The 22,968-nt window shown below is 37.7% G+C and overlaps 1 protein-coding gene across 17 annotated transcripts in view; it reads left to right on the top strand.

Moving 5' to 3' along the window:
* rims1a (regulating synaptic membrane exocytosis 1a) overlaps positions 1 to 22,968 on the top strand; it is a 73,708-nt gene that overhangs the window by 6,979 nt on the left and 43,761 nt on the right. For 16 of the 17 annotated variants that reach the window (XM_017309008.2, XM_017309004.2, XM_081616724.1 and 13 more), the window contains exons 3-4: positions 19,860 to 20,070; positions 22,509 to 22,520. In XM_017309008.2, the coding sequence (XP_017164497.2) occupies positions 19,860 to 20,070; positions 22,509 to 22,520 (223 nt within the window). Of the gene's footprint in view, positions 1 to 18,211; positions 18,381 to 19,859; positions 20,071 to 22,508; positions 22,521 to 22,968 lie in introns of those variants that run through there. The other variant, XM_017309009.2, reaches the window with a different exon arrangement.

Below are 22,968 nucleotides of genomic sequence, written 5' to 3'. Positions count from 1 at the left end.
GAATAAATGCACCGAACCCCATTGAAAACCTCCTGGTTATTCCACCAAATATAGATTTCTGAACTCTTCCTGAGTTAAAACATTAGTATTGTTGTTCTAAATAAATATGAACTTCGTTTCTTTGCATTATTTGAGGTCTGAAAGCTCTGTATCTTTTTTGTTATTTTGACCATTTCTTATTTTTTTGCAATTAAATACTACATTTTTGCTTGGAATTTCAGAGACATGTTGTTGGTAGCTCATAGAATAAAAGGACAGTGTCAATTTTACTCAGACGTATGTCTATAAAAAGTCTGATCAATACTTAAATCAAACATTATGAAAGTTAAAGGGACATTTTCCAATTTAGCTGACAAAGACACTTAAGGCAGCTGTCCAGGACGCCATCATTCAGGGGGCAGCAAAGAAAACAAAATAGGAAAATGTTGTCAGCTAGAACTGAAAAAGTCGAATTCATTATTTGCCGGTGAAGTCATCAGGAGTCAGATCCTCCATGTCAGTGTAAACTCTGTTCTTAGGAGCTTCTGTCTGATGTAAAGTTTGCAATTAGGAGTTAAGCTGAACTTTTCTAATGACATTAAGCTGCTGCTTTGAGGTTAGCCTTCTCTGGAACAAAGCTTCCATCTTTGCTCCAATTAGCAGAGACAGAAGCTTGATGCTTTGGTCTGAAGCAATTATTTATTATGGAACCACTCAGTGATACTCTGTCCTTTACCACATTTACGTTAAGGCAGTTTTTATGTCAGTGGTCAGTAATAGAAACTTGATTTGTCAGGGTTGCTTGAATCTAATTCTGTCATTTTATATTTGATGTTGATCTGTTTGAAGACTCATCTGTGAATTGTTTTTTGATTCAGTGACTCTTATAGCTGGAAATTTAGTTGTTTTTTTTAACACCATAATAATAAAAGATTGATATTTTATGTGTTCTTTTTGTGTGAGATGTAAGAGATTATTTCATAGTTTGTTTTAAGAGATGCCTTTTTCTGGTAAATCTCATCATATGGAGAGTATTTATTTACTTACAGAAACAATGTTTTTCATATTATTACACAAAAAAGTGTTCAGTTCACTGAACTGCAGCCTGAAAATGAGGGTATTGTGTTTTTAATTAACATGAATTAACTATTATTAATTTTTCCTTTTTTGGTGCATAGTATCATATTGGATATTTTAGAATTTCTTATTTGACTGCTTTTTTTTTTAAACCAAGTTTATAGAAATTTAGAACAATTCTTGTTTATGATGGGAAAGGCAAAAGACCATATCTTTCAAGTTTACTCAGAAAATGAATGCATGAACATTTTAATTCAAATACGATTTGAAAGTAAATTTATTAATTACTCATTTAATAAAAAATTCTTATATTCTTAAATTTTGGTCTGAGTCTTTTTAAATCAAATCCTAAGATATTTTTATTCAGGAAGGCTGAATAATACTCTGTAGCACCGTGACATTTTTATTTCTTCTCTCTGTTTGTTTCATCAACAGATGAAAAAATAAAAGTCTTTATAATTTCACTACAATGTTTACTTTAAAACTCCACTGGGAAGATGTAGCTGGTATAAAGACGGTCCTGGGTTCAAATCCCGGTCTGAGTTTGCATGTTCTCCTTGTGCATTGTACTGGTTTTGGTACTTTACCAAAACCAGTACAAAACCATAACTGTTAGGTTGATGGGCATCTATAAATAGTTCAGCAAAAATATTGATCCTAAAGTAATAAACATGACCGCTGGCTGAATAAAAGGGACTATTCCAAATCACTTAGCTGACAGAAACATCATCAAAGTTAATATCAATATGAATAAATGATCAGAAAATGTAGCTATTGTTTGTGTGATAATACCAACAATATAATAATAATATTCTTCAGATTTTAATGTAAATTGAAGAATATAAGGAGTTATTTAGGTAGTATAACTTTGCTCGTAGTCCTGAATCAAATTATTGAATTTTCATCAAAGAATCACATTTTTTGCCACACCTCTGAAATATCTGAATGCCTGACATCTGTGCGGCCCACTGGTACATACCCAGTTTTTTGGAGTTAGACTTCAAATTTCACTTTGACATGCTGATGATTCACTTAAAAGCTTCGTAATGTGTAAGAAACAATGTGGGCAGAGAAACCTGGATGCCGACGGTCATTTCCTGCCAAGCGTTTTTTGTGCGTCTGATCGGCTCGGTACAGACAGAAGCGGACCTCTTTTGATCTGTTGACTAAGCTGTTGGCAGTCCGAGAAGACCGCCAGAGAACACTGCTTGTTTAAACTTAACCCCTGCGTACTTTTAGGACTTAATCTCAGCGGGGTTTCAACTTTTAATAAGACCAAAACTTCCAGAAGTTTGTCAGTGTGTAGGAGACCGAGTGTTACTTTAGCTAATCTCCATACAAAGGCTTTAAGACATAATTTAATTGACTGATTGCAGCCTTAATAATTACTAATCAAAGGAGCTTTTCTAAAATGCTGCAAGCCAATGCATTCAGAAACAATTATTTTATATCACATTTAAAAACATATTGGAACCGGATAATTAAATCGGTCAGGTAATATGTTTGGATCTTAGTCCATGCTTCTCCTTCCTTCTGATGTAAGGGCAGCATGGTGGAAGGATGTTTACGCCTCACATCGACAAACGTGATTGGCCAGGTGTCCCCTGTTAGCAGGGTACCATGGCGACGGCCCAGCGGCCCTGTAGTAACCTGAATGAGCCTTGGGATTGGCGAGGAGTCACTTCCTGCCTTCCTTCAGGGATTGGCTGCGATCCTGGTCTTCCCACGAGTTTCTGCTCCAGCTGGTATCTGGAAGACACTTGACCAAACTCTCAGTTATTCCTCTGAAGGGTTCAGTTTTGCATTTAGTCTTTAGATGAGACAGAAATTAGGTTTTACTAGGCAGGAAACAAATGCATTGATTGAATATTATATCATATCATCATCTAAATGTATGTTATTTTAAGCGTATTTGGCCTGTAACCATAACCTGGGGTGTTTGTACTGGATGGTTCTTCCAGGAAGGGTTATGAATTGATCGTTGAAACACAGATAGTGTAGCGAAAGGCTGCGCTTGAGTTTCTGTGATGGCAAAACTTTCTAATAAAATAAGGATAATATATTGTAAAACTTAATCTGCCCTTTAGTTGGAAAATTGGAGTCAGTTCACCTCTTCTGCTAATCATTAAAATACTAAAATCTCAAAAGCTGTAATTTATTTGTAAATTATTTTATAACAGATAATATTACACCTTATGTGTGGCTCTGGTCTCCAGTTGACGGATGATTATTATAAAATGTGACATTTTGTCTCCTGTTTGAATCAAAATAAAACTAAGTGACATCCCACTAATAGGTATTATCTATTGGAGACAAGCAGCAAGTGGATTTTACTTTTGTGATGGAAAATTATCCTACAAAGTTATTTTTTTCACACAGGATGGCTACAAATGACAAACTACCAAAACTGTAAAAGTAAAAAATAGTAATAACCAAAATTCCAGAAAATATGTACATTAAGGGCTCAATTATTTATTTATTTATTTTTGCTAAATTCCTTTACTTTTCATCTCATTGTCTTTTTTATTTTGTAATTCACTGAGTGTAATTTTCTTAAAATTGATCTTTTACCGTCCTAAGTTGTAGTTCAATAAAAATGCTCAGAAATTATCCTAATTTAATACATTTCTCAAACTTTTAAAGAAAAAGAGAATTTACATTTTGGTCATTTATGCATATTCCCCAACCCCCCTTTTTATTTAATAAAATAGCTCACATGTGTGATTCAGTAATTTATTTATGAATTATTTTGGTGAAAATATGTGATTATGTCCAACTTTTTCTTGAACTTCAAGAAAAACCAGATGAAAAGTTGATCTGAAACATTTAATTGTAACTAAAAGGAAGCGACCTGCAAATGGTTATCCACTTTTTGGAGGCAATTATTGCATGAGCAGGTTTCTATGATGGTGTGTGACGAAATATATTTGGTCATATGATTGGAATACATTTTCCATTTTGCATGTCGTCTGCTGGAAGCAGAGGATGTGCAGCCGGTCTGCTCCTGGATGATCCTTCCTAGAGCCTTCCTGATGCAGCAGTCGGTTGCTGGAGGAGCTTTCCAGTGCGGTTGTTATGTCAGGCGTGGGGGTGAAAGATGTCCGCCGTTGATGATGACGTCTTGGCTTGCAGCCTGTGTCTGCTCCTTCTGCTCTGGGTCAATGAGGCGTCCCAGGAGACAACTGGACTCCTGGATCAGTTTGTCAAGTCTTTTCATTTTTGCTTCTAACCCATGAAGAAAAGGTTGATGGCACAGCTGGGGCAAACCGGTTTTCAGGAATCCCCCTGCACTCTGATCTAAAATCTGCTGTTATTTCTAAAAAGAGAATTTTGGTAGTTTGGTGAAGTTTATTTAATTCAAATTAGGAGCGCACTTTTTTCACTTCTGATACCGATATCTGAGGTTTAGTATCCGATATCTGAAAAGCAGTGCTGAATTGATTGAAAGCATTTCTTTTTTAAAACACAGACATAAAATGTATTGAATTACAAATTACAAATATTTGATAACATGTAAAAAAAACAACCCAAATTTAATTTGTTCAGTCGTTACAATTATGAATCCAACAACCAATGTAAAATAAACTGAAACTGACAAAAACAAAAGAACGGTTTTGTTGCTCAAATCTAAAAATAAACTGCAACAAACCTTTGAAACGGTTCAGAAAGTGCAGTTAGGAGTTTTAAATAAAATATTGAATAAATAATAAAGCATAGTCCCCTAATGCATAGAATAAAACTAAATAGATCTATTATTATGAATCGGATACATTGTCACCGATACCTGATTTAGAATTTTTTAAATATCGGAACCAATACAAATATTAATATCGAATCGGTGCATTTTTACTTCAAATTAATATGTTGAATCCTCAGTATTCACAACCACAAAATCCCACAAATCAGAAATCTGCTTGAAAGATCTACTTTAATTTACATTAATACGCTCAGTGGAAACCACGTTTGAACTTTTGAAACTCTGAAATTTCCAAGTTTTTTCTAGAAATTTTCAGAGATTAATCCAAAATTATTTTGGATTTTTTTCTAGAAAATTTCAGAGATTTATAAATAAATTTAAAAAAGGTTTTTTTCAAGCCAATTTTCAGTTTCAAACTCAGAAATGTTCACGTATTTTTTTATAGAAAATTCTTTGGCGAAATGAAAGAATTTGTCACTACAAATGTATGACCGTATTTGCGGAGTCTGCGTGACTCACAGAATACGCAGCATACGCCCGAGTGTGTGAGAGCCTCACGTCTGTTTTGTGACATCAGTATTATCAGCTTCTTGAAGGATTGTCCCATCTTTGTTTTTATTATTAAGATCGGAACAGAGGCCAAACATGACCGGCCCTTGGCTTCCAGCCCAGCGAGATAACTGATGCCCTAACATATGAGATAATAAATTATATGTCAGTTTCACAGACAGGGCTGCACTGTTGCCTTGCAGCAAGAAGGTTCTGGGTTCGATTCCCGGCTCCAGTCTTTCTGCATGGAGTTTGCATGTTCTCCCAAGCATGCATGGGTTCTCTCTGGGTTCTCCAGCTTCCTCCCACAGAACAAAATCATGACTGTCAGGTTAAGTGGTCTCTCTGAATTCTACTTAGGTGTGTGTGTGTTATTTGTCCTGTCTGTCTCTGTGTTACCCTGGGTGGACTGGTGACCTGTCCAGGGTGTACCCTGCCTCTCGCCTGAAATGTCTAACTGGAGATAGGCTCCAGCAACCCTCCTGACCCCATTAGGGATAAGGGTGTAAGAAAATGGATAGATATCACAGACAGTACAGTATTTGTTTCAATCTCAATTGTAATGAGTGGGACACTGTACTCCGTCAAGCCGTGGGTACATGGTAATTAATGTGTGAACACACACTACCTGTGAAAATTTCATTTGTTTGTGTGGCGGTATATTTGGGTCCATGCATGTGCATATACATGCTGTGTGTATGCGTGTTTGCGTGGCGTTGCCAGGCCATATGGAGCGCTGTCTGGGGAGCACACTACCCACTTAGCTCTGCTGTTGGCTCTGGTGCTCTCTCCATCTGTCCGTTCCTTCTCTCTCCTATCTCTTCTTCCATCGCCTCTTCTTTTATTTCCATTTCTTGCAGCTTAGTTGCTTCTCACTCTTGCTCACCCTCACTCGTCAACACCCCGCTTCCTGTTTTCTGTTTGATAGCAACTCCCTGTGTTTGTATGCTAGCTTACAAGCATTAGTGACAGAGTCGAGTCTCTCCTTGTCGTTATTTTTGTATTTCTTGTTTCTGGTGCCGCGGCACAGATCTGGTCCAGCACATTTAATTTGGCCCTAAACAGCTGCTGGTCTATTTATATGAGGACCAGATTTGGGAGTTTGGAGACAATAATTACTTAAAAGCCTAGTTGGGGATCCATTGTTGTCTCAACCCCTTTCGCACAGTGCCTGTGGATCTCCAACTATCTGGAATTGAAGGTCAAACGCTCTCCTTGACCAAGCAAGACATATTGTGTGAAGTTCAACTTTAATTAAAATGATTAGCAGTAATGATCACAGTTTACAAGTTTAAACATGTTCCAGCATACCGATCATAAATGGAAGAACAGATCACAGATTCAAGCGTCTGAAATGAGCTTCTTACATGCTAGAGTCAGTAAGTCTGTTGCAATAAGCAGTAAAACAATTAATCATGTAACAAATTAAAACAAGGTCAATAATTTCCATTTGCATGATGGTTATTTTTTGTTTCTACCAAAACCTGTATGACAAAAGACTTCAGTTTGGTTCAGTGGTTTCAACTAGCCATGATGTGGAAGGGTTATTTTATTGACAAAGACTTTATTTGTTGTTTTGTTTATTAATTTGTATATTTAACAGTTACAGTGTTAAATGTTCATTAGAAATAAAATTGTATAAATCTTTTGGAGGGTGCATTTGCATTATTATGCATAATAATGCAAATGCAAATGTTGTTCATATTAGTTGAACAACAATATTGTCATTTATCTCAATAACTTTTGGGACAATTTATTGTCCAGCAAAATTTGTTAAAATGACTCAGGTACTCATGTGACTATTAAAAGATATGATCAGCAATTTTCTGGTTTCCACCTATTATTTTGGGGGAAAACCAGACATAGTTACCAAGTCCGACCCTCCAGAACTGACCAAACTCCTGGATGGGCATCAAAACGTCTTTGGGATAAAACTGGGCAAAAGTCCGGTTGCCTTTGATTTAAGCCTGTTGTCGTATCGTGTGGGAATACGAAGAAACTCCTCAAGACAGCAGTCCAGAAATGAAAACATTAATTTATATTCCATTTCTACTTGAGTAAAAGTTTTGGATTTTCTACCCATCGAATGAAAAACAAACATATTTTAAGCAGAAATTCACCAGACAAAAAGACACACACCTCCAGTTTATTTTGGTCTGTCTTATTTTGTAATTTTAAAATATGAAATGATTGATAATTTGATCAGTTACTCAGTTGCTCTGGTTACAGAGTATCGTGAAGACAACAAAGTTAGAGTTTTGGAGTGGCTATAGCTCCAATCTATTGAAAATCAACTCCAATTTTAATTAAATATATTTCAATTTATGCATCTAAAGAAGTTTTAAAACCTTCTCTATTCTGGTACTTATTGACTTAAAAGAAAGTTTCAACACAGACGATCTCCCAGCAGATATTGATTATAAAATTATGATATCTAGAAAGAAAAGCTAAAATGAGACTGACTGAAACGCCTTTCACTTCATCACATAAAATCAGAGGTTTTACCTGGACTTTCCCTCATATGTAGGGCTTTTCTTTATTGCCGTTTATGTGATATTAATCCTAATGCTGGTGACAAAGAAGAAGGTTGAAATTAAATTCAATATTTATTAACAATAGCATCTACATCTACACATTTCCTGACGTTGGGATTGAAATGGCTACAAAAGAGAGAGTTTAGGGAAAGAGAGAGAGAGCAGGAGAGAGAGAGGAAGAAGTGAGAAATGGAGAGAAAAAGCGAGGATGAGCAGTGAGTGGGTGGAAAGGCAGTCAGAGAAGTATACCAAGAGGAAGGGGAGGAAGGGGGAGGTGAGAAGAGGGGAGGGAGAAATGAGGAGAAAAGCAAAGTCTACAGTACATAACAGAGATGGTTAGCTAAGACGCACACTGCACACTTGTGCTATTGTGTATGAAATTACTGCTGTCAGTTTGGGGATGAATCATCACGTTTCTTTTCTAATGGGGTTCCCCCGAATCCTGCATGTGCTCTTCTGCACTGGATTTCTAGGCGAAAAGCTCTCTCTGCTTTCAACACTGCAAATCTCTCCTCTCCGGTAACCTGTAGCACCCGTCAGACGGAGCGTGATGTATGAGGAAGAGGTAGTGCTGGTGGGATGGAGGCAGAGCGAGAGGGGAGGTGAGAGTACACCCCGGCAGTTCAGCGTGGCGGCATGAGGGAGAAGCAGCAGAGCTCTGGCACAGTGAGAGACGACTAGAGAGTGAGAGATGCTGCATGTCCCCGTCCCCATATGGTGAGCGGCCAGGCCGCATCGCAGCACATGCAGGCGCAAACGGAGAGGTATGCAAACAGCAGAGAGCAGCTTGTAGGAAAGAAAAAGAAAAATATTAATCCTGAAATCTGTGTCTAAATAAATATTTGGGTTTCATAAAACTGGAGCTGTGCATCAATACACAAAAAAGTGTAAGCAGGTTACTGAATACTCAAATTACTGTAACTGTAACATAGTTACTTTGACGTATGTTCAAGAAATCTGGAGTAAACCTCCAGAAAACTGCAAGATTCCTGAAACACTGAGTTCATTTAAACGAAGGCGAAAAATCCACCTGTTCAGAGTGCAGTTTGAAAAGTTGCACTGTAAAAAATCAACAGCAATACTTAGGTTTATTTAACCTGTCCTATGAAAAACAATGTAGGTGTTCATGTTATTCATATATTTATAAATGTCAGAGCTCCTAACTAAATATTTAGTTTATATATTTAGCTTTCAAATAACATTTGGAACATTTGGAAGCTAAATATTTAATTTGCAAACTAAATTTAGTTTAATTCTGAGCTAAATATCTAGTTTTTGAGCTAGACATTTGATTTTCAAACTAAACATTTATATTTATTTTTAGTTAGCTTGCTAACTAAATATTTAGTTTGAAAGCTAAATATTCGGCCTAAACCTAAATATTTAGCTTCCCAAATAAATTTTGAATTAAAAAGCTAAATATTGTGAATTAGATATTTAGTTTGGAACTCGGAATTTATAAATCTATCAATGACATATTGACATAAACCTAAATATTGCTGTTAATTTTTACTGTGTCATTTTAAAAACAGTTTTTGCCCCATAATAGCTGGATTGCAATTCAGTTTATTTAGCACCAAGTCGCAGCAAGCATCATCTCAAGATGCTTTAAAAGGTAAACAGATCCAATTTCATGTCCAGGAATGTATAATCAAATCAGTACAGTCTAATTATAGAAGCAGTTTGATCCTAGTTATAATCCAGCGGCGTCAAATTGAGTTTAAATTGCCAACTGGACAAAAAGAATACACATCCACTGCACACAGTCATTGATTTTGCAGCAACAGAGTAAGCATGTGGTGGAGGTGGGGAGTTGATTGCATCGAGTCGTTCATGTCAAATGAGGTTTGCACGTTTGAATGGAGCGATCAAAAACATGTACATGAAAACAGCAACATTTGTCAAAAGTCAGTAATAAGAGAAGTATTTTATTTTTGGGGGTGTCTGCAAATCAATTTCCACAATTTTTGTAAAGCTCTGAATTCCACTTTTTCCATTTTAACCATATTTATTAACCCTGACAGTGTGCAGTTACTGAGAGTGTAGGGCAGTGGCTTCAATATGTCAGCAGATATTTGTTCTTTGGGTTCTGGCAGTTGGTGAGGAATGTCCTTTAATGGACACCATACTTTGGCTTCTGCTACTGTAAGCCGGAAGTATAATGGTCAGTGTTGGCATGTTGGCTTACGCTGGCTCCTCATTATAGCCAAATATTAGGTTTAATGGCTGCTTATTTTGCATTGTTTTCTCGTTCTGTTTTTTATTCATTTATACAACATTTGGAAAAAATAGCTGCTTTAAATGAGAGTTTCGTTGACAGTGAGTGTTTGCTTTTGGTTCGGCAGGTGAAGCCGCTGTCAAGTGAGCTGAATAAACCATTTAAAAGGAAAATCTCCCTTTTAAAAATGCTTTAGTGTTAAATTTCACACCACAATATGCCTGATAAAGAAAGCAGCAAAGTGTAAAATCTTGTGTATACTTTTAAAATACTCAGGACCTTTGTTTATTTTTTATTTGATTTCATTTGTCACAGACATTTCCATTGATATGCACGACTGGCAGTGATTTTGAGTTTAGCTCTCACGATCCTGCAGCCTTCCTGCAGTTTTTCTCCTGATTCAGAAACATCGCTAGACCTGAAAGTTTAGATTTTTTAGATTTTGTTACAATGACTTTCATCGTTGTAACAACATCTATATCGCTCTTCTTGCTTGCTGGTATCAGTTAATAATGTGAAATTCTGCATTTTATTCTGTATTTAATTTTGTTTATTAAATTCTGTCGGTGTTTTCTGCATCATGGGAAATCATACATGTTCCTTTTGTGCTTCTTAATTCATTGTTAAACTCATTGCCTTCATGAAAGGTTGATAATTTTCATGCTTCTGGATGTTACACAGTTTTGGCCACTGGAATTGTACTGATGTGATGGTCATTTGGTTTCTCTTCCCTCTTTGGAGTTTTGGCCATTTTGTACCACAGAACACTTTATGCTGACTGTTGTTTTGGTAACCAAAACACCCTGGGTGGTGAGCCCTGTTTCCCATACATAGCTGTTTAGTTTGGTTGGATCAGAGGAATGTTTCTTTGAAAATAATTTTTTAGTTCTATTAATTTATCACACACATCTCAGGGCCTTTTGTCCATGCTTTCAAAAGTATGTTAAAATATCTATTTTTATTTCTTTTCCGACCATAATCAGATATATCCTTGTAATATTTTGAATGCGCTGTACTTTTTTTTCTTCAGAAACTCATTTTGTCCTGCATCAAAGAGACGGAAGCAGTTTTTTTGGCGTGGTGTGCATTTATCAATAACTGTCCATGTATGGGAGACGTTTTAATAATCTGAGTCATCAAAGATTTCTATCAGCCTGCAGAGGCGACAAACTGTTTTCTGCAAATAATGAGGTGTTAAAAAGAGTTGAGGAGGCTCTGCATTGCATTTCCACAAACACCTTTTCTGTACGCACACACAGCTGCTGCAGACCAGATCCCCGTTTCTAATTCTGGCTCACATTTTACTTCCCATTCAATTTCACAGACAGCACGAGAGGGAGGAAACTTTTTTAATACTCGTCTATTATGGGACACTCAGCGAGTCGCAATCAATCTCCTAGATGACCTGTCCGCATTATGTGTGCGTTTTTATATGTGTGTGCCTGCTAGATTGGAAAAAGGAGTAAAATGAGGTTGTAGGAAGAAACATACAATGCTGACACCATGATAAGTTTGAAAATTGGACGTGGCGAAGTCCGTGGCAGGGGGACAAAAGTGAACTTGCTGCTTGCTAATGAGACGGAAAAGTTGGAGCTCCTAATTTCTTAATGGCTGGAGGTGATTTTCCCTGAAACCGCTCATTGTTATTTGATTCATGTCTGCCTGCTTTTTTGAATATCGATCCCGGAACTGGAGAAGTGACTCATACTCGGCCAAAGAGGCCTGAGTCACCACAGGGAAAGAGAGGGAGCTGGCTCCCGCTCCCAACCCGGTGCCGCTCTGCTTCACGAGCGGCCGGGACCGGAAGAGCCAGCGCCAACATTTGGCCCGAAAACAACAGCGACGCTCAAGGACTTCAGGACTCAGCTATTTTATCTGCCTTATTTTTAGACCCATTAACTGTCATGTCAAGTAAGGGGGATCTTTAATGTTTTGGAGGTGTTTTAAGCGTAAGTGCACACTTTAATGCAGGAGACAATCTGTGGTGGAGGAGGGTCCAAAGCTATTTTGGGAGATTGGAGAGCAAATTAATTGTGAGCCTGTTAGAAAGTGGTGAGATGGACACACAGTAACAATTATTGGCTCAAACTAAGAGTGTCTTCATTAAACTGGAAAATCTGCTTAAAATGTTTTACAATAAGTAAAACTGTATCCTGTGCTGCATAGAAAAGCTTTACTGTAAATGAATTTACCTCATAAACGGCTGACAAAGTAAGAAATGTAGTTATTGTGGATTTATTTTCAGCTGTAAATTAATCTGCATTTGGGTTTTCATTTTGAGGAAAGTCCTTCCTTCCCCTGGGGATGCCAGCGTGATCTGCCTTTTGTGATCTCTGTGTTCTTAAAATTAAAATATGAGCCTAAACAACATAGAGCCATGCCTCAGATCAACTGCTGATCATTTTTATTCATTGGCTGATCTTAAATTTTCTCAAAATATCGATTGATTGCTGCTCTGGGAAACATTTCTCTGTGGTATCTTTGATGCGCTGTGTTAGCCAGACATTAGGAAAATGGGTGTACTCCATTAAGCACAACGAGGAGAGAACAAAAACAGATCTGCAAACGTCAGAATCTACTTTCTCAAGTCTATAAAACTAAAGCCGACTGCCAGAAGATCATTTTAACTCATTCATAGACAAATTGACCCACTTTTCCTGTGATATTAATTTATTATGATGATCTCTAAAGATTAGGGTGATGGTTGGTTGTCCTTCCAACCTGTAGAAACATGCAGTAAGAATGATTTAATTGCTCCAAGCCAGTAATGAAGATTTTTTTTACATTGATTATATTGACAAGAATAGTATTATTCTTGATTCTGACTGAGTGAATAAATAAATTGTACAGTACTGATGTTTGCTGCTTATGTGTCTTTAATGTTTCAAATCCTGTGCTTGGTTAGAAGTGAGTTACCCAATGCTAGTTCTGGATTATAGAAGCTTAAATGATGTCTTATAAATGTGAAAAAGGGCTTTTGGATATTGTATAAAATATGTTCTCATTGTGAGATCATTGTCTTTCCTCTGCCCGGTGCAGTGTCCTTGTGTGATCATCAAATCCAGTTCTTAAGACTTAAGTAAATTGGCAGCTAAGGAGAAAACGTTTGCTGGCGTCTTTCTTGGATTAAATCAATGTGCAAAGTTTTTTTTTTAAAACTCAGCGTTGGCTAATAAAGATTATCTATGTTCTTTGAATCTTTGAAATATTTTATGCATATCTTGTAAAGGGTAGACAGCTGGTTATTTTGGTTTGTGTTGGGAAATCTGATAATCTGTCCAAACTGGACTATTGCTTCTGGATGTTTGACTTATCATTGCAATGTTTATTCCCCATCAAACTGGGATCACCAGCTGAAGTAAAAAGAAAACTTATGTGCCAAAGTCATAATTACTCCGGCATTCCTGGAATGATTTTTTTTGTTGTATTTTCACAAATGTGAGAAATCGTGATTTACAAAATGTTCACACCTGAGGAACATTTTTATTTGTGTATGACCATATTTACACTTAGTTGACACGTCAACACAAATTAGATCATTTTCCCCCAATGTTTTTTAACAAATACAAATCTCTAGTCTGGTGTGGAATTGTATTATATTTTCCTCCCAGTCTCAATTCTTTTGCATCCTGAAGTTTGTTCATAACTTCCTTGATTGAGGAATTTCATGTTTGAATAATTATTCCCTCTGGTTTTGGATGCTTGTTATGCGTCACCATGGCAACAAGGTATTTTTTTACAGTTTTTACAGCAGCGTCTCAGAAGCACAAATAATACCTGAACTACGACCTTAAATCCCAGAGGAGTTAAGGAGGCTCCATGGACACAGAGCAGGGGGAGAAGGAGGAAGTTCAAACCATCTCTTACATCGACTATAACGGGCAAGAATCATGTTGGGAATAAGACAGTTTGAGTTTCTTTGCAAAATAAAAACGTAACACAAAAAACTAACAAAAAGAAACAGTACATTACTGTGGCAAAATAAAGAGCAGTTAACGAAAAGTTAATGTAAGTTCCACTTTTTATAAATCAAAGGTGAATCTCAATGAGATTTTAGCTTTGATTTAAATTAATTCAGTGTTTCATCAGTTTTGCAGTTTTCTGGAAGTTTGTTCCAGATTTGAACGATTTGAACGCTGTTTTTCCATAATTGGTTCAGAGTCGACGGTCCAACAGTTCAGATCTTTTTCTTTGTAATACTTAAGACTGAAAGAGAAAGTCTGAAATAATAAAATGACAAGAGTGAAAGCCCTGTGCGCCGTCTTGGCCTGTCCTTGCCACTAAAAGGTCTCGGTTCTGTCCAGCTTTGAGTTACCGCTAGTCGCAGTTTCTGTCACGGCGCTATAAACGTCCTGCAGAAGCTCTTTCTTCCCCTCTGCTCTCCCATTCTTCTTCACAGCATCTCCATCCATCTTCTCCAGTATTTTTTCCCTCAAACTCACTTAATATCCTGAACCCAATATATCTCTTTCCTTTCTGCCACAAACTCTATCATCCAATAACCATTAAAAACACACCAGTGAGTCACAGTGAGAAACAGTGGGTAAATGGTCTTTTTTCTCCTGGTAATGTACTTGTTTAGAGTGAGTCAGCGCTGTGCATGCTACTGTGCCATTGTAAATGGTGACAGGAGAAGGCATCTCGTATTAATACACACTTCAGGTGGCATAGATGCAACTGTTTTTATTTCTTTCTGAAAACATCTCTATGCAACAGGTTTAGTATTTGTTGAGCATTTTTATTTGAAAGGAAAATAACCTTAAGCTTAAAAGGAAAATGATCGAAGCATCAAATTCACACTCATCCCTTACTTTTCCACTCCTGGTAAAGTTGTTAAATTTTTTTTATTGCTGAAGTATAATCACATGCAAAACTTTAATTTGAGAACATTTGCTTACAACCGGCATTAAGAAATAGCTTTAACAAAATCACCACTGACACACTGATTTCTATAGTATAATGCAAAGGTAGCCAAGATCATTTTATTTCCAATTGTTTGCCTTTCTTTTCTTTCTTTTTTTCTTTTTTTACATTTATCAGTGTTTAATTAGTAATTCTTGAGACTGTAAATATAAAGTAACATCAGTGAGGATGTCTTTTTTATTTGGTGTATGTAAACTTCTGGTTTACTTCTGGTGTATGTACATTTTGCGCTAGGGTTGCAAAATGTAAACCAATTCCTGCAATCTAAAAAAAACAAAACATTTTGTTTCTTATTCGTTTAAGATGTTTAATGACTTTCTCCAAAAAGCCAAGAGAAATCCAGCATTACTGTTGTCAGACATATTTAGCAATTCAAAAATTTAAATATGCCAACTAGAATACAACACTCAAATGTGGAATATAATTTCTATGGAGAAGTTAAAGTTTATCCTCTGACAGACGCCACTTTGCATCATCATGGACCAAACTTTCCCAGCTTCTTTACACTTTCAATGTTGTTGAATCATGAAGGTTTTGTTTGAAATGTATATAAAGCATTGAGATATACACACACAACAGCTTTTCCAAGCAAGTGAAAGCATCAAAGATTTTGTGGGGAAAAATGATGAGGTTTGTTTCTGTACTTGTGCAAGAAGCTGATGAATTATGTTCACTTTGCTGTAACCTTGTGGCTTCATTTGAATATAATATTTCTGAATTTCTTTAATGAGCTCTGTTTTTTTGTCTCTGCATTTTTCTTTCTGATGTTGGCCTTCATGTGTTTCCCCGTCCTTCCCTTCCATTCCCTGCATCCTAATTAAAATCTGCCCCCACCCTCACACCGAACGTTTCTAGAAGCTGCTTCTTGCAGCAGAAGATTTGATGGCTTGTTGTGGTTGACTAATTTGTAGAAGGATACTTGACGTACTTCCTGCTTCTGCCAGTTTAGACAGCAAGCGTCGGAAAGAGCCTTTACGCAACTAAACATTGTTAACTGGAACTTGGCGCAGTGTTAGGATATCTTCTCTGTTTTGTTTTGTTGACTTTCAAAGTAATATTCTGTTTTGCTAAACAGATCATTTGCTGCAGACAGGATAGACTCTATTAGGTAGCATTAGCCTACAGATGAGTCCTCAGCTAAGCCATGTGGTAAGGTAAGGTCATTTTATTTATGTAGCACATTTTCAGCAACAAGGCAATTCAAAGTACTTTATATGAATTCAAAAGGAAATGCAAACAAAATAACAAACGAAAGGAAAGAGCAAAAGAAAGAGATAGTGTTGATAATCCATTCCTGTTCTGAGTTGGTTGGGTAATTTTTCTGGATTCTAAGTTTGTTCTAATCTCTGTTCTGGGTTGCTAAAGTACAAGCGAGTAAGTATCGTCTGGACTTTCTAAGTATGTTCTAATTTTGTAAAAGTAATAAGTACTCTACAATTTCTAAGTAATAAAAACTAAATGCTCCTAGATTCTAAGTTTGTTCTCATTTCTTTTCTGGGCAGTAAAAATAGAATCTCTCTGCATAACAATATAAAAAGGTGATCTAAAAAGTAAAGTAAGTATTCTCTGGGCTTATTATGTTCTAATAAAAGCCTGAGGCGACCAGGCTATCCCTCCTTCAACTTTGGTATTTCAAATCATTTTTGTTTTGTTTTATTTACTGTGCTTCACACCAGATTTAGCTTAAATCTACTTTCCATCTGTGGTCAGACACAATAATAATTCGGCATATATTCCATCCAGAGCCACTCAACCAAACATTCTTAATGAATTTACAACCTACACGACACTTTAATTACTTTAAAATTATTAGATTAATTTCAACCAAGGTTTAATGCTGACAGATTTTGATATTCCAGTAACTGTGCTACTCTCTCTTTCTTGTAATTTTTAAACAGCCTCATTTTATTTCTGTTTTTAGAATTTGAAATTAAGAAAAACATATTTTTTTTGCAGAAAGAAAAATGGATACATCCCCTCCTGTGGGATGTTGAAAGTTTATGGCAAATGGAAATGAAAAAAGTACTTTGTTTCCAACTTAATGACAAAAAAATAGATCTAAGTGTCATTATGTCGTGGAAAACCAATTCATTACATGACAAAAAACAGCCTAAATTAGAATTTCTTATTAAGCGTGTATTTAAAACAGTTGATTCCAAAGCCAGAGGTACTAAGACCCATTGTGGAAGGTCCAAAGAGCCACTTGTGGCTCCAGAGCCGCAGGTTTTAGACCCCTGATCGAGCTGGAACTTTGCCAAAGCCAAATTTAATTTGTTTTAGTTTCTATTTTATAAAATAACTTAGGTGTTAAAAGGCCCCTGTGACATAGCTATTAATCATCGATCATTTGTCCATCCATCCAGCTAGCTACTTAGCTAGCTAGCTAGTTATCCATTTCTCACTCCAACCTGCCATCATTTATAAATGAAACATTAAGATACTTGAAGTTCCCTCCTTAAAGCAGAGATTCTCCCTTGTTTTTGGTGCAAACGTGCTTCGATTTGCATTTTTCAGTCACACTTTTTATTGGTAAATGTGAAATTTTTTATGGCTATGCTCAGTAGGGGTTTTACTGTAACAGCAAAGATGGAGCAAATAGTTTTGGAAATAATAAAAGTACTCAATGAACCCAAGCAGAAAATGACATTGAGGAAGGGCCTCACTGCCTCTATGGCTGACTTTACTTACATCCAGCCGCAGTGGATTTATTAGGCCTAATACTAGAAAAAGCCATTTTGGATTAAAGCCATGGCATCAGCATAACGCCTCTGAGACAACAAAGTAGGTACGAGGCTTCACAGCGACACACCAACGGACCAGATTCAGCTCTGGTCAAAGCTTGTTCATGATGAGGAGAACCCATGTAATATTTGTCAGTTTAGTCATAAACATATAATCAATCACACAGGTTCCAAATATCAGGCCTGCAGTTTATTGAGGGTTAACTGTATTAGCAGCAGAGCAGAGCCGGTAGTTGGGGAATACTCAGCGAGAGTCATGGATCAGGAAGTGATTCCTGCTGTGCTGCAGCAGCAGGTCACCTCTTCGTGACCTTATCTCTCCCAGGAAGCGTGCATCCCTGTGTGGGTTTTGCAGGTTTGTATTTTGTTTTTTTGTGTGTGTGTGTGTGTATTAGTCATTTAAGAGTGTGACAAATGTTTGCGTGTGTGTCCAAGTAAGGTGTTAACTCTTCTGCGGGTAGCTTGTATTTTACCCGTTGGGTTCTTGGCGTCTCTGAAAGCTGCGTTTAGAGGGTTTGGCCTCTTACGGCTACAGCAGCAATGCTGAAAAGTGGAGCAAACAGCTGGATGTTGGATTTTATTTCCTCTGACCTCTGCTGGGATTTGTAGTTTTGATTGGTTGAGCTGATGGGTGAGGAATCGGCACCGCAGCGCCCCAGTCTGTAAGTACCCACCAACATCGACGACTGTGAGATTCAGACAAAGTGGAGCTTTTATAACCGTCTGCATTCAGATGAGTGGGGTCTTGATGTGTTCAAACATTGAATTATATTTGTTCTCTATTTTCCATATTATAAAATCATAAGCAAGTCTTCATCTTGAGCTAACTTTACTTAAATATGGCGTGGAATGACTCAGATCTGGTCGTTTGCCTTATTTATCTACTAAAGTGATTTTAAAGATCACTGAGACACAATAAAGATTAGTGAAACAGACTTTGCATGACATGTCAGAAAGCTTGGCTTGAGCTCGGATTTTTGGTCACCTCAGTATTTTTGTTATTAATTTGAAGAGTTGCTGCTATGCTCATCTTCCTTTCCTTTTCTCCTTTTCCTCCCATCTGTATTCACTCTCTCCTATCTCCACGGTGTGAAATCCAATTAATCAGCTTACTGTAACGCCACATAAAACCAATACCCCTCCTCCTCCCTTGAAATATCGATTTGAGGAGTTTCTTGTTCTGGCAACGCAGCCTGTAACAATTTCATACACAGAACTGATTGCATGGAACAGTGATATGAACTGTTCACTGACAATTGGCAAAACAAAGCTTGTTCCAGTTGTTGTTTATTCAAATATATTAGCATGTATATTGTATTACGTTACTCACAGCAGTGTACACACCCATTTGAAAATGGAAGGTGTTTGTGAGACCATAATAAATCATTCCAGAACTGACTTTTCAGAAAAATTTACTTATTTCCTGGGCAATTCAACTGAAAAACAAAGTATACTAGTGGAAAGAAAATAAAATAATAGTAATAATAATACTTTGTTGGACCACCTTTTGATTTAACCATGCAGGAGAGTGTGTTTTAGTCTGATGAAGACGCGCTTGAGCCCCGTTTCATCCACATGAATCCACACAAATTCCCCGCTCAGTAATGTTTTAAACATGCCAAACCCATAGGGGGCAGTGTAGCGCGAAGATAAAACGTGTCAGCCAATCAGATTGCTTAAAAACAACAACGTCTTCCTGTTAAGATTAATAAATGGCGACAGGAAGTTTAAGTAGCGTGTTGGGATATAAAGTTTGTAAGGCACAATACAATCTTGACGTGGGGGTCATGTTTAAGGAAGTATGTGGATAGATTGTTACGCGCCGGACCCTAAATCTTTATTTCCCATACACACACTCAAACACAATTAGGATTTGTTAGAAATAATTGTTTTTTGTGATCATAAGGGGAATTTTTGTGCGGGTTAAAGACCGAAACACCGAAAAGTGCATTTGTTTCCCCAGATATCCGTCTATTTGTAGACTGGCCACTAGAAAATGCGTGGAAGAATGAAAAACAGATTATCATGTACCTTTAAATCGACCCATACGTTAAACACTGCACCATTACTTTATCGAGTGTTTCTGATATAAATCCTGCGGTCACTTATCTTAATGCTTCTATCTATTTTTTTTCTCCCAGAGGTATCCAGCAGCAGCTCACCAGCTACCGGGACACCGTGATCCGGCAGGCCACGGCGGCGGCGGGGTCAGCCGTTCATCGGGACGACGCGCCAACCTGCGGCATCTGCCACAAGACCAAGTTTGCGGATGGTTGCGGGAACCTGTGTTCGTACTGCCAGACCAAGTTCTGCGCTCGCTGTGGGGGAAGAGTGTCTCTGCGGTCCAACACGGTGAGAGGAGGATTTCCTTGTGCTGCTTTAAATGAGATCTGGAACTGCCCACCATGAAAGCTGACTGAAATTTTCGTTTTTCTTGGGAAAGATTGCATGCTTTTCTGTTTCATTGGGATCGCAAATAATTTGTTTAACAAAACCTATTATGATTTAAGTGGAAGTTAGATTTAGTGGCATCTGGTGGTGAAGCTGCAGATTACAAGCCCCCAACACTGATGAGGGTCTTGTTAATTTATAAAGATATTATGGACCTCAATAATATGAAGAGCTCATTCTGATGCATGAAAACAAAAACATTTCACAAATACGTATAGAAAGTACACCCTTCTTCACGGCTTGCAGTTACTTACAAGGTCCTGGATTACAGGGTGTACTTATATGTTCACACACTGCTTTTTTATTTTGACTTTATTTTTTATTTTTTATAAAACATGACAGTGAGGGCAGTACAGCTGGGAGCACTGTAGCCATGACTCAAGACGGTCCTGGGTTTGAATTACCCAGTACACAGAGCCGGCCCAAGGCATATGCGGGTTAAGTGGCTAAAAACAAAATTCTAGTAAAACAATGTCTGTATTTATATATGTGTTACACAAATAAAAGGTCAATCTCCTCCTACTGTTGGCTGCTGCCACTGTTAGGATAAGATATCAAAATTGTTAACTTGTTACTGTAAACTCTGTGTGTATCAACTGATGTTATTTTAAAAAAAAATGTAAATAGTAAGCACCTCTCTGCAGTTCAAAATCCAAATATTTTTTTTCTTTAGATTGCTACTCTTGCAAGGTTAAAATCAACAGCCATAATAACACTGGTATGGTGTAAGCTAATTACAAATGATGCTAATTTAATAGGCATCTTAAATACATAGAGTAGTTTAAGAATGACAAAAAAATCTAGTATTGACATTTTGGTGTGGGGGGACCCCCAGTGAAAATCTGCATAGGGACCCAGAAAGGCTTCGGCCGGCCCTGGCAGTACATGTCTTAGAAAGATACACACTAATAGTTTTTTGTTATCAGTCGTAAATTGAAGAAAAAAAACATTCTGCCTTGGGATATATATAGAACAAAGTACACAGCGAAAAGGTGAGCAGGTTCATATTTGTCATTGTTTTGTTTTCTGGGCATTGTAAAGACACGCAGCTGTTCACAAAATCAAAATACTGTACATCGGCTCGAGCCTCAGGTGTTGGAGCTCAGGTGGAGGTGATGAGCCGTGGCAGTGTGTGTGTCACCGTGGTTAAAATCTACCACATTCAAGAACTGTGTGTGTTTCTGCATGCCTCCACCCATGTGCGAGCTGTGCATGAATCAGTGTGACCCGAGCAAGGCCTGGTAAAGGTTAATTGGGCATTAGGCTGAGCTTTGGACTGAGGGGGTGGTCTACCACTCTGTCTTGGTCTCCCAGGGGTCCGGAGGTGCCCTATAAGCAACACAGCGGGGTGCGTGTATTGTGTGTGTGTGTGTGTGTGTGTGTGTGTGTGTGTGTGTGTGTGTGAACAGGAGGCGAGTCTTCTTTTTAAAGAAGTGACGGTCTGTGTCTGGCCCCCTTCCCCACATTACCGGTGTGGCATTTAATGACCTCACACAGGCACAAACACACACATCTAAAAGTACATCCTAATTAGTCGTCGGGAGTGTTCAGCTGCGGGGTTCGGTCAGGGGGAGGAAGCCGCTGCAACAACTGGGAGAGTAAATTTAGCAAACCAACACGCCTACAAGGAAGATAAAACCGTAGACAAGGCAAATTAAGTTTCATCATTCTGAAAACAGTCACAGAAAAAAACCCCATTTGACTAATTGATCGTCATCATTGTGACCACCTTTACAAAAACAGAGAATTTGGTGGTTTACAGCAAGCGTCTGTATGTTAGCACAACGCCAAATAGTGAAGGTATCAGCAGTGCTACCTATCAATCTGTGAGGGGTCATAAGGTCATTTACAAACTCCTTGAAGTCCCTCACTCTAAATAAGTAAACAGACTCAGACTGGTTGAGGTGTTGCCGTGGTGACAGTGTGCTGATTTCATGGGTGGGTACAATTGGAAGTAATCTTTTCCTGTGCGTAAGTTATTTTCAGTATAAATTCAGCTGGGCACTCTTCAAATCCGGTTTTTGTGAAAGAATGGAGAGACAAAAAAACCTCAGCACTTGGGTGATGGCAGCATTATGCTGTGGGGATGCTTCTCATTAGCAGGGACAGGAAAGTTGTTCTTAGGAAGATGGATACACCCAAACATAATAAATATAAAAAATATAGAAGTTTGTGGCTGTATCATGACAAAATGTGTATGAATGGTTTCACAAGCCACCATATTACGCAGTTCATTCCCGGCAGGGGAAGTAAGATTTCTCTATGTTTTTATTTCATTCTTACTTGCATTTATTATTCTCTTTCTTTTCTTTCTACATGCCTGACTGACCCGGCTTCAGGAGGACAAAGTGGTGAGTGCCGTTTTCTTTTTACCTCCTGGCTTTTTGACCTGGAACATATTCACTTGTATATTGAAACCCTTTTCCCTTCTTGTGTTCATTGCCCTCACTACAAGCAATATACTGTAAATGTATCCTTCCAGAAATATTTGATGGGAATACTTGTTTTGTTGCAAACTATGCTGGTTCCAGTATAGGAGCTCAGAGGGGATTTACTAAACTGCTGTTGCTGTTTGCTAAACTTCAGGTTTGTTATTAGAGAGACTTTCTACGAGAATGTGTCTGCATTAAGGATAAAACCTGAATGGAGAGAAGGCGGCTCTGTGTTTTAGACTCGATGACCGTCATCGTTGTCTCCTTTCTTGACCAAGATGCTCCATTTCCAGTTCAGCTTTTAAAAGCTGAATCCTTTAGCCTCAGAGCGCCACTACAAACCTTTCTCAGCCTTGACCATAGCGGC

Source organism: Poecilia reticulata, chromosome 15, assembly GCF_904066995.2.
Source record: "Poecilia reticulata chromosome 15, P_reticulata-male-v2, whole genome shotgun sequence".
Lineage (NCBI taxonomy): Eukaryota > Metazoa > Chordata > Actinopteri > Cyprinodontiformes > Poeciliidae > Poecilia > Poecilia reticulata.
The sequence above is the reverse complement of the archived record's forward strand: the minus strand, read 5'-3'. Positions and strand labels throughout refer to the sequence as shown.